Source organism: Brachyistius frenatus, unplaced genomic scaffold, assembly GCF_029030835.1.
Source record: "Brachyistius frenatus isolate BFR_SWC_R1_liver_20210118 unplaced genomic scaffold, ASM2903083v1 Contig_27, whole genome shotgun sequence".
Lineage (NCBI taxonomy): Eukaryota > Metazoa > Chordata > Actinopteri > Embiotocidae > Brachyistius > Brachyistius frenatus.
The window spans coordinates 2,223,041-2,235,450 of NW_027210626.1; the positions used below are offsets into that span (position 1 = coordinate 2,223,041).

The 12,410-nt window shown below is 39.0% G+C and overlaps 1 protein-coding gene across 1 annotated transcript in view; it reads right to left on the bottom strand.

Annotated features, from left to right (window-relative positions):
* The window catches only part of abca12 (ATP-binding cassette, sub-family A (ABC1), member 12), a 66,922-nt gene that overhangs the window by 34,955 nt on the left and 19,557 nt on the right, over positions 1-12,410 (bottom strand). Inside the window, 11 exon segments of the mRNA XM_069698548.1 lie at positions 1,770-1,940; positions 3,105-3,235; positions 4,207-4,283; positions 4,617-4,816; positions 6,090-6,196; positions 7,440-7,546; positions 7,746-8,696; positions 9,812-10,029; positions 10,210-10,377; positions 11,677-11,819; positions 12,145-12,275. Coding sequence (XP_069554649.1) covers positions 1,770-1,940; positions 3,105-3,235; positions 4,207-4,283; positions 4,617-4,816; positions 6,090-6,196; positions 7,440-7,546; positions 7,746-8,696; positions 9,812-10,029; positions 10,210-10,377; positions 11,677-11,819; positions 12,145-12,275 — 2,404 coding nt within the window.

Consider the following 12,410-nt stretch of genomic DNA (forward strand, 5'->3'; position numbering starts at 1 on the left):
GCAATATGTTAAAAATAAAACGATTTCAGTGTGAAAGATTATCATTGTGTACATCAATCAGATCAATCTGCACTCGAGCAGATATGCTTCCTTTGCAAAGAAGTGTTTTTTCCTGCCACTCGCCAAACCCACTGTTAGAAGAGCAATCCACGAGAAGTGCAACTGGCCTGTACAGGGAATAGTAGATGACACTGACTGTTTTCTTTTCTATGTTAAGTCCAAAACACACCTATGATTGATTACAATGTTAAATACAAACCCTTTAAACAATGCACCTTACTTTGCACTTAGATTATCAACTGTTAAACAAGCGAAAGCGGATCTGGACATACCTAAAAGGCACTTGCACCATCCGCGTAAGGTCATGCGCTTCAACTGTTAATAGAGCCCTTTATATTCAAGGGTATTTGACATTTCTACTGCACTTGGTGTACTTTGACTATATTTACTCTGTCATATATTGCTTTGACTTGAGGGACTGAAAAGTGAAAGTGAAATAGCAAAGTGTATTCTACTAATTAACAAAACATAACTTAGACATTTTAACAATACTCGATGAGTAAACAAGCTCCGCTAATGTGACAGAGTGTTGATGGCAAATTTGAATTTCTGAAATAAGTAACAAATAAATACAAACATTCATAATTATAAACACCAACCTGTAATGAGCTACACTTTGTACTTGTGCTGTTTGCTCTACACTGATAAAAGTTTGATTGGCAGCATTGGTAATTTCTGCCCACTCTGAGGTAACAGAAACAAGCTGTAAACACAATGCTGACATATTGTTACAATATGTTTATTAAGACAAACCTTCTGGAGAAGGTAAAACCAAAACAATGAGCTGAAACAAGCTCAAATCTGGAGAGCAAGGGGAACTGTACTCAGTATGAGCATTTGATCTATATACTATGGCATCATTCTCAAATACAGCCAACACCAATCAGTACTAAAAGGCAAATAAATATTAGTTGTATTGAATTTGTGTTTGGTTTTATGACCTTCCAACATAAGCTGCCGGAGTCCACAGAGTAAACATGAAATGTATCTGAGAGTTTTTATAGTTTCAACTGCAATGTGACTGTTACTGTGTTGAAACAACTCCAAACAAGCAGGGTTTACGTCTGCAACTCTTTATGCACATTTCAGATCAGCTGTTTGAGGCTAATTATCTAACAATTAGATAACAATTAAATAGCACCGATTATTGATGCTCCCTGTAAGCAAAGGTTAGTAAATCTTTAAGTGGTGGAATTTTAATTAGAAAAAAAACATCCAAAAATTTAAATTAGATTAGAATAAATATAACAGTAATTACCTTTCATGGTTGAGTAGATAAAATGTTGCACATGAAATAGAGAAGAGGCCTATTAAAGGAGCCTGTTTGTATGTTTTATAGTTGCTGCAGTTAACTACAACTGTTTTACATTACAGTAAGTCTCATATTTAAATTTTGATTGTGTGTTTAAGTTCTTAGGGATGGAGGGGTGTTTGTTTGATCGGGAGATCAAACAGAAATACATCAGTTATAAAAGAAATCATTCAGAATGTGCAGGAGCGAAAGAGCTTTGTCTGGTGAACAAACAGTTTCTTGTAAAAAGGTTTTTTTTCTTTGGACTCACATGTTCCTCAAAGAAACACATTGTAGGAAAACATGTTTTGTAACTGCCCAACAGAAACAATTTCTTTGTTCCGGAATAATGAACAATCAGAATTTACACATTGTGTGGTGTCTTTAGAAAATTTTGACAAAAGACTCAAAGCCTTACTCTGAAGATGAGTTTTTCCATGTTCAGATGACGAGCCATCAGCAGAGAGAACCTGTACCACTGATCAGCAGTCATGGAGCAGAAGGTCTTCAGGATGACCACATCTGTCTGATTCATGTCCCTGGTGGCTGTGTTGTTGCAGTAATGCAGGTTTACCAGCCAGGAGAGGATCTGTTCAAAAAGCATTGAAGGATAATACAAGTATGTCATGCATAACATTAGAAGTAGGTACAAACATGAGCCATGCTCTAAAAGAAAATGTTCTACTTTTAAACTGTTAATCTAAAACTTAATGTAGTAAATAGGCCTCCAAATCCCTGTATTAGTGTGGCATTTTGGAAACAGGTGGGTGTGAGTTCTCTCCTATTCAAAAACAACATGAAGAATGTTTGGGGTCACAAGAGTCAAACATGGATGAAGAAATAACTGTAAAGACTTGCAATAATGAAACAGTGTGAGAAAAGTGTCAACCAGACGGAAACAGTTGGCAGTCGTGGAGATGTGTTTGTTTGGATTCACAGGACGTGTGTCACGTAAGTTACCCACAGCCACTCAGTGGTCTAGTGTTGTTAGTTTACTCACCAGTGTAGTGTGCGGACAGTCGTGCTTTATCTCCACCTGACAAACTCTATTTAAGTGATTTTCTTTGCACTTTTTGCAACATAATCTGCATTGTGCCTGAAAATACAGCCCATACAAGAGGGCAGCCTTTTGTTCTACTCTGTTGAATGTCTACTCCAGAGAAATGGTCAGAGTACAGTGGCCAGCCACTGACTGATTTTAATTGGGCTTGCAATTCAGTTCACTGAACTGTGAAGGCAACAACCTTATTCTTTAGCTTCATTGATGATGCATTGAATAAAACAAACTGGACATTACATCTAAGCAACATCATGTGGTGCCAGTCTTGACAAAGTATACAAGTGACATAGACATAGGTCTGATGTGCTTGTGTCGCTTTATCATAAATGTTGTATTTATCTAATTTTATTGTGGAAGCCATTTCTTTTGCATTTTGTATGAATTGTGTAATATAAATAAACCTTATTGTTAGTTTTATTAATCTAAAACAAATAAAGTGATATAAGCAAAGAAAAATAATGACAAAGATTTGAGGATTTACTTGTCCTTACGAGAATATAATTGGCCTACTAAGCACCACAGCTGTCTAAAAAAAAAACATGTCAAGTTAAGAAAGATATTGGACCTATTTTTTGACAATTTTTTTGCTGAAGAATTTAGAGAAGATGATTTATCTGCACCATTGCAGAGTCTGGGCAACTTTGCGTGTATTCAGATTCACTGAAGCAGCGGTACATGCTGTCCCTAGCTCACCTTTAAATTGTTGTTCGGTAGAGTGGTTTCCATCAGAAGGTAAAGAGCTTCCAGATCAAAATCCATGTGGTGCTGAATGTCCAGAAAAAAGGCTGTTTCATTCCTCAGCATCTCACCGACTGTCACTGTACCTGGGAAATAATGGGATACGTTTTGTGTTTTTTTTTACATAGAAGATGTATATTAATTTTGAATAAAGCAGTAGATGCTATACAAACAGTCTGTGATAACTACAAATTACTGTTATTTCTTCTTAACTTATAAAATTGGTGTATTGCAAATTAATTCTGAATGTATTGTCTCCTAGTTACATCCGCTACCACATTTTAGTTAACTTGTGGCCTGAGGTATGTTCAAATGTAACTTTTCTTTTTTTACTGCCAATTTCCAATTGCTTTACATAAATAAAGCGCTCTAAAAAACTCCTACAGGTTATTGGTTTTTTTTTTTTATGAAAGGACAAATGTAGAAGCTGAAACAATGAGTGACATCAGAGGACAGGGAGGGGGGTTAATGCTTACTACAGAAACAAACATGGACAACGTGACAGTGAAAAAATTGGACACAGAAAATACTTATTGTTGGTTCCCAACAAAAAGCATATTGGTGGCATCAAGTAACGTAAACGAACAAAAGAAAAGCAGAAATGATTGGTCTGTTGTTATGAAAAGGTTTGTGATTTTTTTTTTTTTTTCTAATCAAAGCAAATCAGAAAACACATTTTTAATACAAAAGTGATCAAAGGGCTAAACTTGAATTCTGTGTAGTTTGAAATTCCCTTTTGGATCACAATAAACTGAATCTATAGGCAAATAGGAATTGTGTGTTTTTTTCCCTAACTATACATATTTATATATTCTAAAATACTGAATATACATAATGGATATTATTAACTCTCATTATATCATCTTTGTTCTTCCTTTTTCAGAGTTTATAATTAACCCAGAAGGCAAAAATATAAATATATCAGGAGTGAGAAGTACAGTCTGTGCTGAGATAATGACTAAAGTGATCTGAAGATCTAGTGACTCTGCTATAAGAGAGTGGAGCATTAGTTCAGGAATACATAATATCATAATGTGAAGTACAGAAACTGGCTCACCTCGGGAGGTGATGTTACTTTTGAAAGAGCTCAGGCTGCTGATGTTAAAGCCCAAACTTTGACTCAACACAGATGTCCTGTAATCACATACACACAAACATGCAACAGAAAAAAACACTTCCGTCAAGAAACATGAAAATGATTTGGTTTCCTTCCTATCAATCAAATAAAATGTCACCAGGTGTCCTGCAGGTGAAATGGACTGAGGGAAAATTCAGTTAAACCAACACAACGATAATTTGCCTTCTAACTCCAAATTCTCTGTTACAATTAAGCGAATTATACTAAAGAGACATGAAGGGTAAAGATCTAGACAACGGTGAGAACAGATTCTATTTGAACGGTGCTGCTTTCTGCTGTGAGAAAACTTTGTAAGAAACCCCTCAGGAAGGATGAAGAAAATTCTGTACCAGTTTGTCTGGACTTCGTAGCTGTTTGGGTCACCGAACACAGTCTGGAGGACGACGTCAGACATAGAGGTTGTGCTCATCAGCAGACTCTCAACCAACATCTGGAGGCTGGGCAGAGAAGTGTTACACAGCTGACCAGGCTTGATGGAGAGGGACCACATCAGCAGGCGCACAGACTCCATGTTCTCCAAGATACACACCTACAACAACACAGTCATAAAGGCAGAGTTTCATGATTAAAGGTCTGCAACAGAGATTGACTAGCCAGTCAAAAAGTGTGGCTTAATGTGGTGTGGCATTATTTTACTTAATGGTGGACAACATTTTTGTCTTATTATACTTCAAAGAACTCAAATTCAACACAATATTTAACTGGAGTTCTCGGAACTTGTTTGATACAGGCAACTATTTTAATAATTTAAAAAAAAAAACAACATCCGCATCACTGTCAACCTGCAAACTGTTCAAACTGTAACCAAAAAACAATAAGTGGTGTTTTTGTTGACTACTGATGTCGATAGTATGGCTATATTTTTCTTTAGTTTAACTGCCAGTTGACATATAAATACTGTGAACCACTTTCAAACAACTCAGCGTCATAACCAACAAACATTACCACCTTAATGACATCTGTCCATACCTATTCTGTTTATTAGGTATATTTCTCTTGAAAAAGAGATTTCACTTTTAAATGTTTCAATTTATTTTTAAAGAACTGGATGCTTTTATCATAGATATAAGTATATGCAGTATATTTACATATAAGCGGGTTTAAGGCCTGCAAACACTAATATCATGTTGCGTAAGATCTGCAATATCAAAAACATCCAAATTTAATTAATTTAAACCAAACACAATTCATTTAATCATGAGGTTTTTAGTGAGATTATGATTCTCAGCTAAAATCTGAATTATGAAAACATTATGTCAAAACAAGGATCAGGAATGGGAGTGTGCATCAGAGTCTTGTAATTATGACTGCTAATTTTTTTTTAAAGTTAATTTGACATATTTAAATTTCCAAACAAACAGGCTCAAGAAACACAGGGCTTGATTTGTATCATCCAGTGTAACTCGTTATGTGCATGTACTGAGGCAGGACCAGGAACACTTCCCAACTTGCCTGAGAATCTTATTGGTTTTAAGACTTTTGACAGTGATAGTGACAGCTGTCAGTGCGTCTAATGATACACAACAAAAATAACCTGTTAACCGCTAATTTGGTATATCTAATTTTCCAAAATGTAAAAAACAATTAAATGAGGTAATACGGTCTTGCTCCTATCCTCTCAAGTATAGTGATGATTGATAACCACGTTTACTTTTTCTCGCTGTCATGAGACGAGATCTGTAGTTTCCACATTTGTTTTTTTTGGCGACGGGAGCTGCTGTAGTTTTCAGCCAGTTGAATGATAATTATTCCTATTCTGAGCAATGATAAATGTGTGAAAGTGGCACGAATAATGCAGAGACCTGGGATCTAAGATGCTCTAGCTGCTCTGTGAATTGTGGGTCTGTCAGGCCGATGAGGAGGAGCTCAGCAGCTGTTTGGATGGTTTGCTGTATGAGTATCAGGTTCTCTGTGAAGGGTGAGAGAGGGAGAGAGAGAAGGAGAGGGGGAAAATGAGGATGAGACAGATGCTATTAAAGTCTACAATCTTTGAGAGTAAGGTCTGCAAGGTGACAGAATAACATGACATCCCACTGGGCTTCATTACGACTTGCACCATTACAGGGCATCGTCGCCAGGCAGCGAGCACCAAATGATGTGCTTAAAGTGAAGCCCTGTACGAGACTGATGGGGCCAGGGGGGGCCACCAGTACGAGATGCTGCCGTGCATTAAAACACATCTGACAAGCCCTAAGAAAGGCACCACCTCCGGCAGCAAGATGTGATGACAGAATATTTAATTAGTCCAAAATTAGACAATGGTGATGGTTAATCTCAGGCTGCTCAACACCTAGAGGCCTTTGCAATTACAACAGTTCACTGTGTGTGTGTGTGTGTGTGTGTGTGTGTGTGTGTGTGTGTGTGTGTGTGTGTGTGTGTGTGTGTGTGTGTGTGTGTGTGTGTGTGTGTGTGTGTGTGTGTGTGTGTGTGTGTGTGTGTGTTGTGTGTGAGAGAGAAAAATATGAGTGGGGTTGCTGACAACTGAAGCTGCTGCTGCTTACAAAGTGATTCCATGCACTAAAAACATTATCGCACAAGCACAGACACAAATTAAAAGGAGGTCATAGATGTCCACTTGTGTGAGTGCGAGAGGAGACGTTTAGCGAGTGTGGACAGGATAAGTGATTGAATTCTACTTTGCTAATGAGATTTAAAAAGGTGCTGAGTGGCCTTCTACTGGAGAAGGGCCATATGGCCTTGAGCTCTTTGGGAGCTCAAGCTAAGCTGGTGTGAAGTCTTATTTCTCATATCTCCAGAATGAATTTTGCTGCACTATAATCACATTCACAATAACAACAGCATGAACACAATGTTGTCTGGTCTTCCTTAGCTATCACAACAGCTATACAACTTAGAGAAATAGAGGGCGCTGTTCCAAGCTGAGACTGTTTAATGGCAGCCTGTGCTTATTCCTACATTCTGTAACATCAGGTTTGTAAACACAAGCTGCAGCAGCATCAATGTAAGCTCTACGGTACAATAACAATTGGACTAATTCGCTGTGGAGTCGATGGGTAAAGTTAGCATTAGTTTGTGGATTCTTCATTTAACTAATGGGTGCACATTTCTCATTATAAAGCTGCCCTTGGACCAGGAAGCCTATAACTGTCCAGATTGAGTCAAAGAGCCGTAGATCTCAACCGTTCAGTTACCTTGAGGTTCCCTGGCCAGCACTCTGGTGATATTCTTAATCACAGGGGCGAATGGAAAGCCGTCAGGAAGCATATCAGCAGCGTTCATCAGGAGGTCCATAGATGACCTGAGGGAAACCAAACAAGCACTGTTTATGAAACACAGGCCAACATAACTACAGGGCAAACAAGCACGATTGAAAGCAGTTTCTAGATGCTGGGACAAATTGAGATCTTGAAGCTAGATACTGAGCAAATAGGCAACATTTCTTTTTTTCATTTTCTGATTCCTAAAGCCACGTTTGAGCAAATTCAAATAACACTCACGTCTGAAATATTCCAGGGAGAGTGAAGAAAGAGAGCACCCCAAGGGCACCATCAATGGTTGCTTCCCGGGAGGCATTCAAGCCCCACGGCATGTCACTCGTCGCCCCTTTCATCACAGCATTCAGATCAGGATTGTCAAAGAACACATGGACTGTCTCCATAATTTCTGGTGTGGTAGGAGCGACTGAGAGGGCTCTGAACATGGTTGGGTAGTCGATGTAGAACAGGTCTATGAAGTCTTCCATGGGCTCTCTCATCATCATCATCATTGGGGCATTGCGTCTACGTCTGACCCTCATCATGTGGTTACCGCCTGCCATATCTGAGTGAGACATTCCCAGTTGATGACGCGTGGAAGGCAGGAGACCGCTGGTGCTCACCAACTGTCTAAACATTGCAATTATGTTTCCACCTAGGTCTTCTAACAGTTCCGCATCTGCTGACATGCCCAAACTCGTCCTGGTCAGGACAGACACTAGAGGCCGGAGGATGTCGTATATTTTGGGCAGAGCCTGACTCAACAGATCCAGTCCAGACGCTTGAGTGGAGGCCAACCACGCAGACATCTCAACCACCTTCTGCGCAATCAAGCTTGTGTCATTGGATGTCAGAAATTCCTCCAAGGCTTGGTAAACCATAGGCGCATCCCCAAATATCTTCATGTCGATCATCAGCTTGACAGCTTCCCTCATCATGTCAGCAAGAGATGCCGCATCAAGTCCAGAGGAATTTCCCCACATCATGGGGAACATGTCATGTGAGGTGATGTTTGCAGAGGTCAGGAAGATCATTGCTGCTTCACTGACGAGTTCCTGGGATGAGCTGCTGTCCTGAACGAGGTTGTAGTTGTTCAGGACGTGACTCAGTGCTTTTACTAAAGCTTCCATGTGCAGCTTTAGGAAGGGGGCTACGCCAACCAACTCATCTGAGAGCATTTTGATAGAGGACAAACTGCAGAGGGGACAAATTCACTGAATGTTAGTTTCATACTTCTGATAGAGTGTCAAGTGAAAAATAACCATGTGAATAAAAACAAAACCTAAAGCACTTCTAAGGAGTAATTTTCCTTAACTTCATTAATGCAACACAACCCATGTTTGTTATTCATTTCCTCAACACAATCACTCCACAGACCTCTAATTTCACACATTTGGAAAGAAGGGATATTTCCTCAGCATCATCCTTTTTACTTATACAGTTTTAGCCATTTTATCTTCGGCAATAGACTGTAGAGTCTTTCAACTGTGATCAGTGATCTATAACTCATGTAGTAAGACCTGATTGATTCCCTGCGATATGCAGAATGTGATCCGTATCACCAAGCCGGTCTCATTATTGCAGCTGGCATATAAAGGGAAATCAATTTTAAGAGGACGTCTCAGGGAGCTGAATCATAGTTAGACTGCTATCTGTGCAGGGCTGCGTGTTTTCAGGCAAACCTGCATTAAATTAATCAGGCTGAATGCAAATGTGATCACTCCAATTCATTGTGTAATTAGTTATGAATCAAATTGGTTTGACTGGTGCATTGTGGATAAAGTTGTAACAACAAATGGAATGGTAAGTTCATGATGAGTTCATGTATTGGAGGTGAGTCTGAAGCTGTGTTAAAATGCAAATTACTCACAACAGGATTTAATGGAGTCCTTTCTATATTCAAATAAATGCTGTTAAATATAATCAGACTGCCATGTTTAGTGGGTTTTGTTTTGTGGCTGTGCTATATTTTGATTTGATTGCTGTCTTCATATTGTTTTTGGTCTGTCTGATCTAGTGGGGCCTTTGCTGATAAAAAGACAGGAACAAAGTATGCTATGATGGGTTTCTCATCATTTTTATGATCTTTGATCTTTTATTCTCATGTACTATTGATATAAAGAAAGGTTTTGAACTCCTAAGTAGTTCATCTAATGTGACGTCTCGTCAATAATCGCTTAATAATTCTGAGATCTGGGACGCTATATTCGCCACAAACCCATTTTTCAATGTTTTCCTTTAAAGCGAAGCAAATCATAACCAGAGCGTGCACACCATGTTAGCAATGACATAATCTGATTTCGGCTGACCTGTTTTGCAAATGCATGTCCTGGAGCTGCTGGTACCAGTGAAGCTGCGCCTCATGGCTCAAAGGGCTGTCTGCCAGTGCAGAGAACTGGCTGCAGAAATTCATCATGAACTTCTCTATCACATGTGTGCGGTTGATGTTGACTTGGTACAGAGATTGTATAGTTCTGACAATCCTGGCAGCTGTGGCGCTCACCCCGATTGGTCCCACGCCCATGTGCTGCATGGACAACAGACAGCAGAGATGGAGTGTTAGCCCCTGGAAGGTTCCTCTGTGTGTCAACACTACCACCAAGAGGTGAATAGTTAAATTGCACCTATTAAGGGTTTTTTAAATAACTAATATCACTAGATTTGTTTGTTTGCCGTGTCCTGTTTAATTTGGAACGTCTCTACTCACGCTCATGTTCAGGTGGGAGTAGACAGTCTGGGCTTCAGCATGGGCCTCCAAAACAGGCTGCAGGCTGATGCTGCACCACGTAGCCAGAGTTGCATGGCTCAACCCTGCTGCCTCTCTTACTGGCTCCCATACTTTGAGTACGTCACTGCATTCCAATGTGCCATTAGCCTAGAGGGAAACAAAAGGAAAGGGCAAACCTGTTGTCATGTTTCATACACATCGGACAAACCTATTCAGTTAGCAAAACAGAGATGGAAAAAGAACAAAGTGTCTGCGTGACAAAAGGCAGAGGCACAAAGGAAAAATCCTAATCGCTGTCTTTACAGAGAAGTAGAGAAAAGGGCAGAAGCGTCATACAGGTATCATCACTTCCAGTAGACCAGTACACACACACACATACACTGTGTCAGCTCTAGAGTTTCTGCCGCATCATAAATCTCTGAAAGGTATTAAATAGGTTCTAAGGGTATACAAAAGACAGAGTCTACTACTTTAACAGCCTTATGCTACACTATACAGTGTACTGCCATCATGCTATGGATTAGAGCCAATCTGATAGCGGCTATATAAGGCTGATAATGACAACAATGCATGATAATTATATGTACTGAGGCTGGGTAAACAATAAATATGACAGCAACTGTGAATTTAAGAGTACATTTTTAAGGTAAACTAAATAAACATTGCTAACAGATTTAAAATAAAATGTTAAGTTGTATTGTGTGTCATTTTGTCATGTTATTTTGTGAGATTTGGAGGTGCTGATAGGTGGACTGAATCACATATCACATGTGTGGGCGGATAAAACCTTAAAAAAACAGCTCTTAATATACTTTCTTAATTTGTGACACGTCAACATACGCACCTACAGTGAGCTGATCTATCTGTGATGAGTCAATATCGGCTGATAATATCAGCCTGCTAACGTATGACTCGGGCATATGGGATACAATCTGACAGTTATTTGTTCCTGTCTGATTTTTTTTTCTTGCTATCAGTGTTAAGTAACGCCACATGTTGTACCACTGACTTTTTAACCACAGATTGAGAGACATTTTTAACTTGGTGACAAAAACAAATGCCACCCTGCATCCTATCAACAGCTGCATCCTGATAATGTCATTCAAAGTGTTAACCAGCCATGCCATACCCACGTCTTATTTGTGTCCTGGTATGAGGATGTTGTCTGTCTAAAAGTCTGTTCAAAAGTAAACAGGTGGAACAGACAGATTAAAGTCAAAAGAACAAAATGCCCAGCAGTGCCTTTATATCTGTCATGTGTCTGGGAACTATTGATAAATTGCCGTAGGTTTGATGACAGCATGAAAGAGGGCTCTTGTTAATTGCAATTATGTGTAACTATGTTGTTAAATAATACAGGAGCTTTCTTTTCCACCTGACTCTTTCTCACACATACACACACAAGTGGAGTATGTACAGATAATATCCAAGAGAACATTGTCTAACCTGCTTTGCTGCTTCCAGTGTGTGTTGAATGGCAACCTGCATTCTTTCTGAGACCTCAGACAAGTTAAAATGACTGCTGTTCACAGACTGTGTCATTTCTTTTATCAGGATCGCCATCGGCATCTGAAGGCTCAGTATCATCACTGAAAAGAAGAAGACAGAAGGCTTGACTAAAATCATGTTGTTGTTGTTTTTTTTAAATAGGAGCTATTTAATTCATAAAATTCATCAGGTGTAAATGAGACAAGTCTGTGTATTTATTAAATGTTTCAGGAAACAATATTTGTTTCATCACTAAAAGTGTGAAAGGTGTGTTTTACAAGACAATCAAAATCCACTGGTGCTTCATTGACATGTGCAGAACAAGAATTATGTCTTATTTGACATATATTTTATGAATCTTATCCCTTTTGCCGTGTTATTTTGCTGCTTCTTCATTAATGTAAGACTTCTTCGTTGTGTTCTCACCATTCTCTGCTTGCGTGGTCTTCACCATAGTCTTTATGATTTTTTCAAACAGTGCGATAACAGATGGGAAACTGTTCCAAAGCTCTGTTCCTTCCAGGGTTGACAATAGGGTTTCCAGCATCTGTTGAAGTCTATAATGGGGAAAAAATTTTTTAGAAAACATTGCATTTGCTTCAGGGCAGTCACAGAACTCAACAGCAGCATTTACTGTGGAATAAACAAAATAAAACCATTTTAAAATTTCACTCAGACATACAGCACAGGGC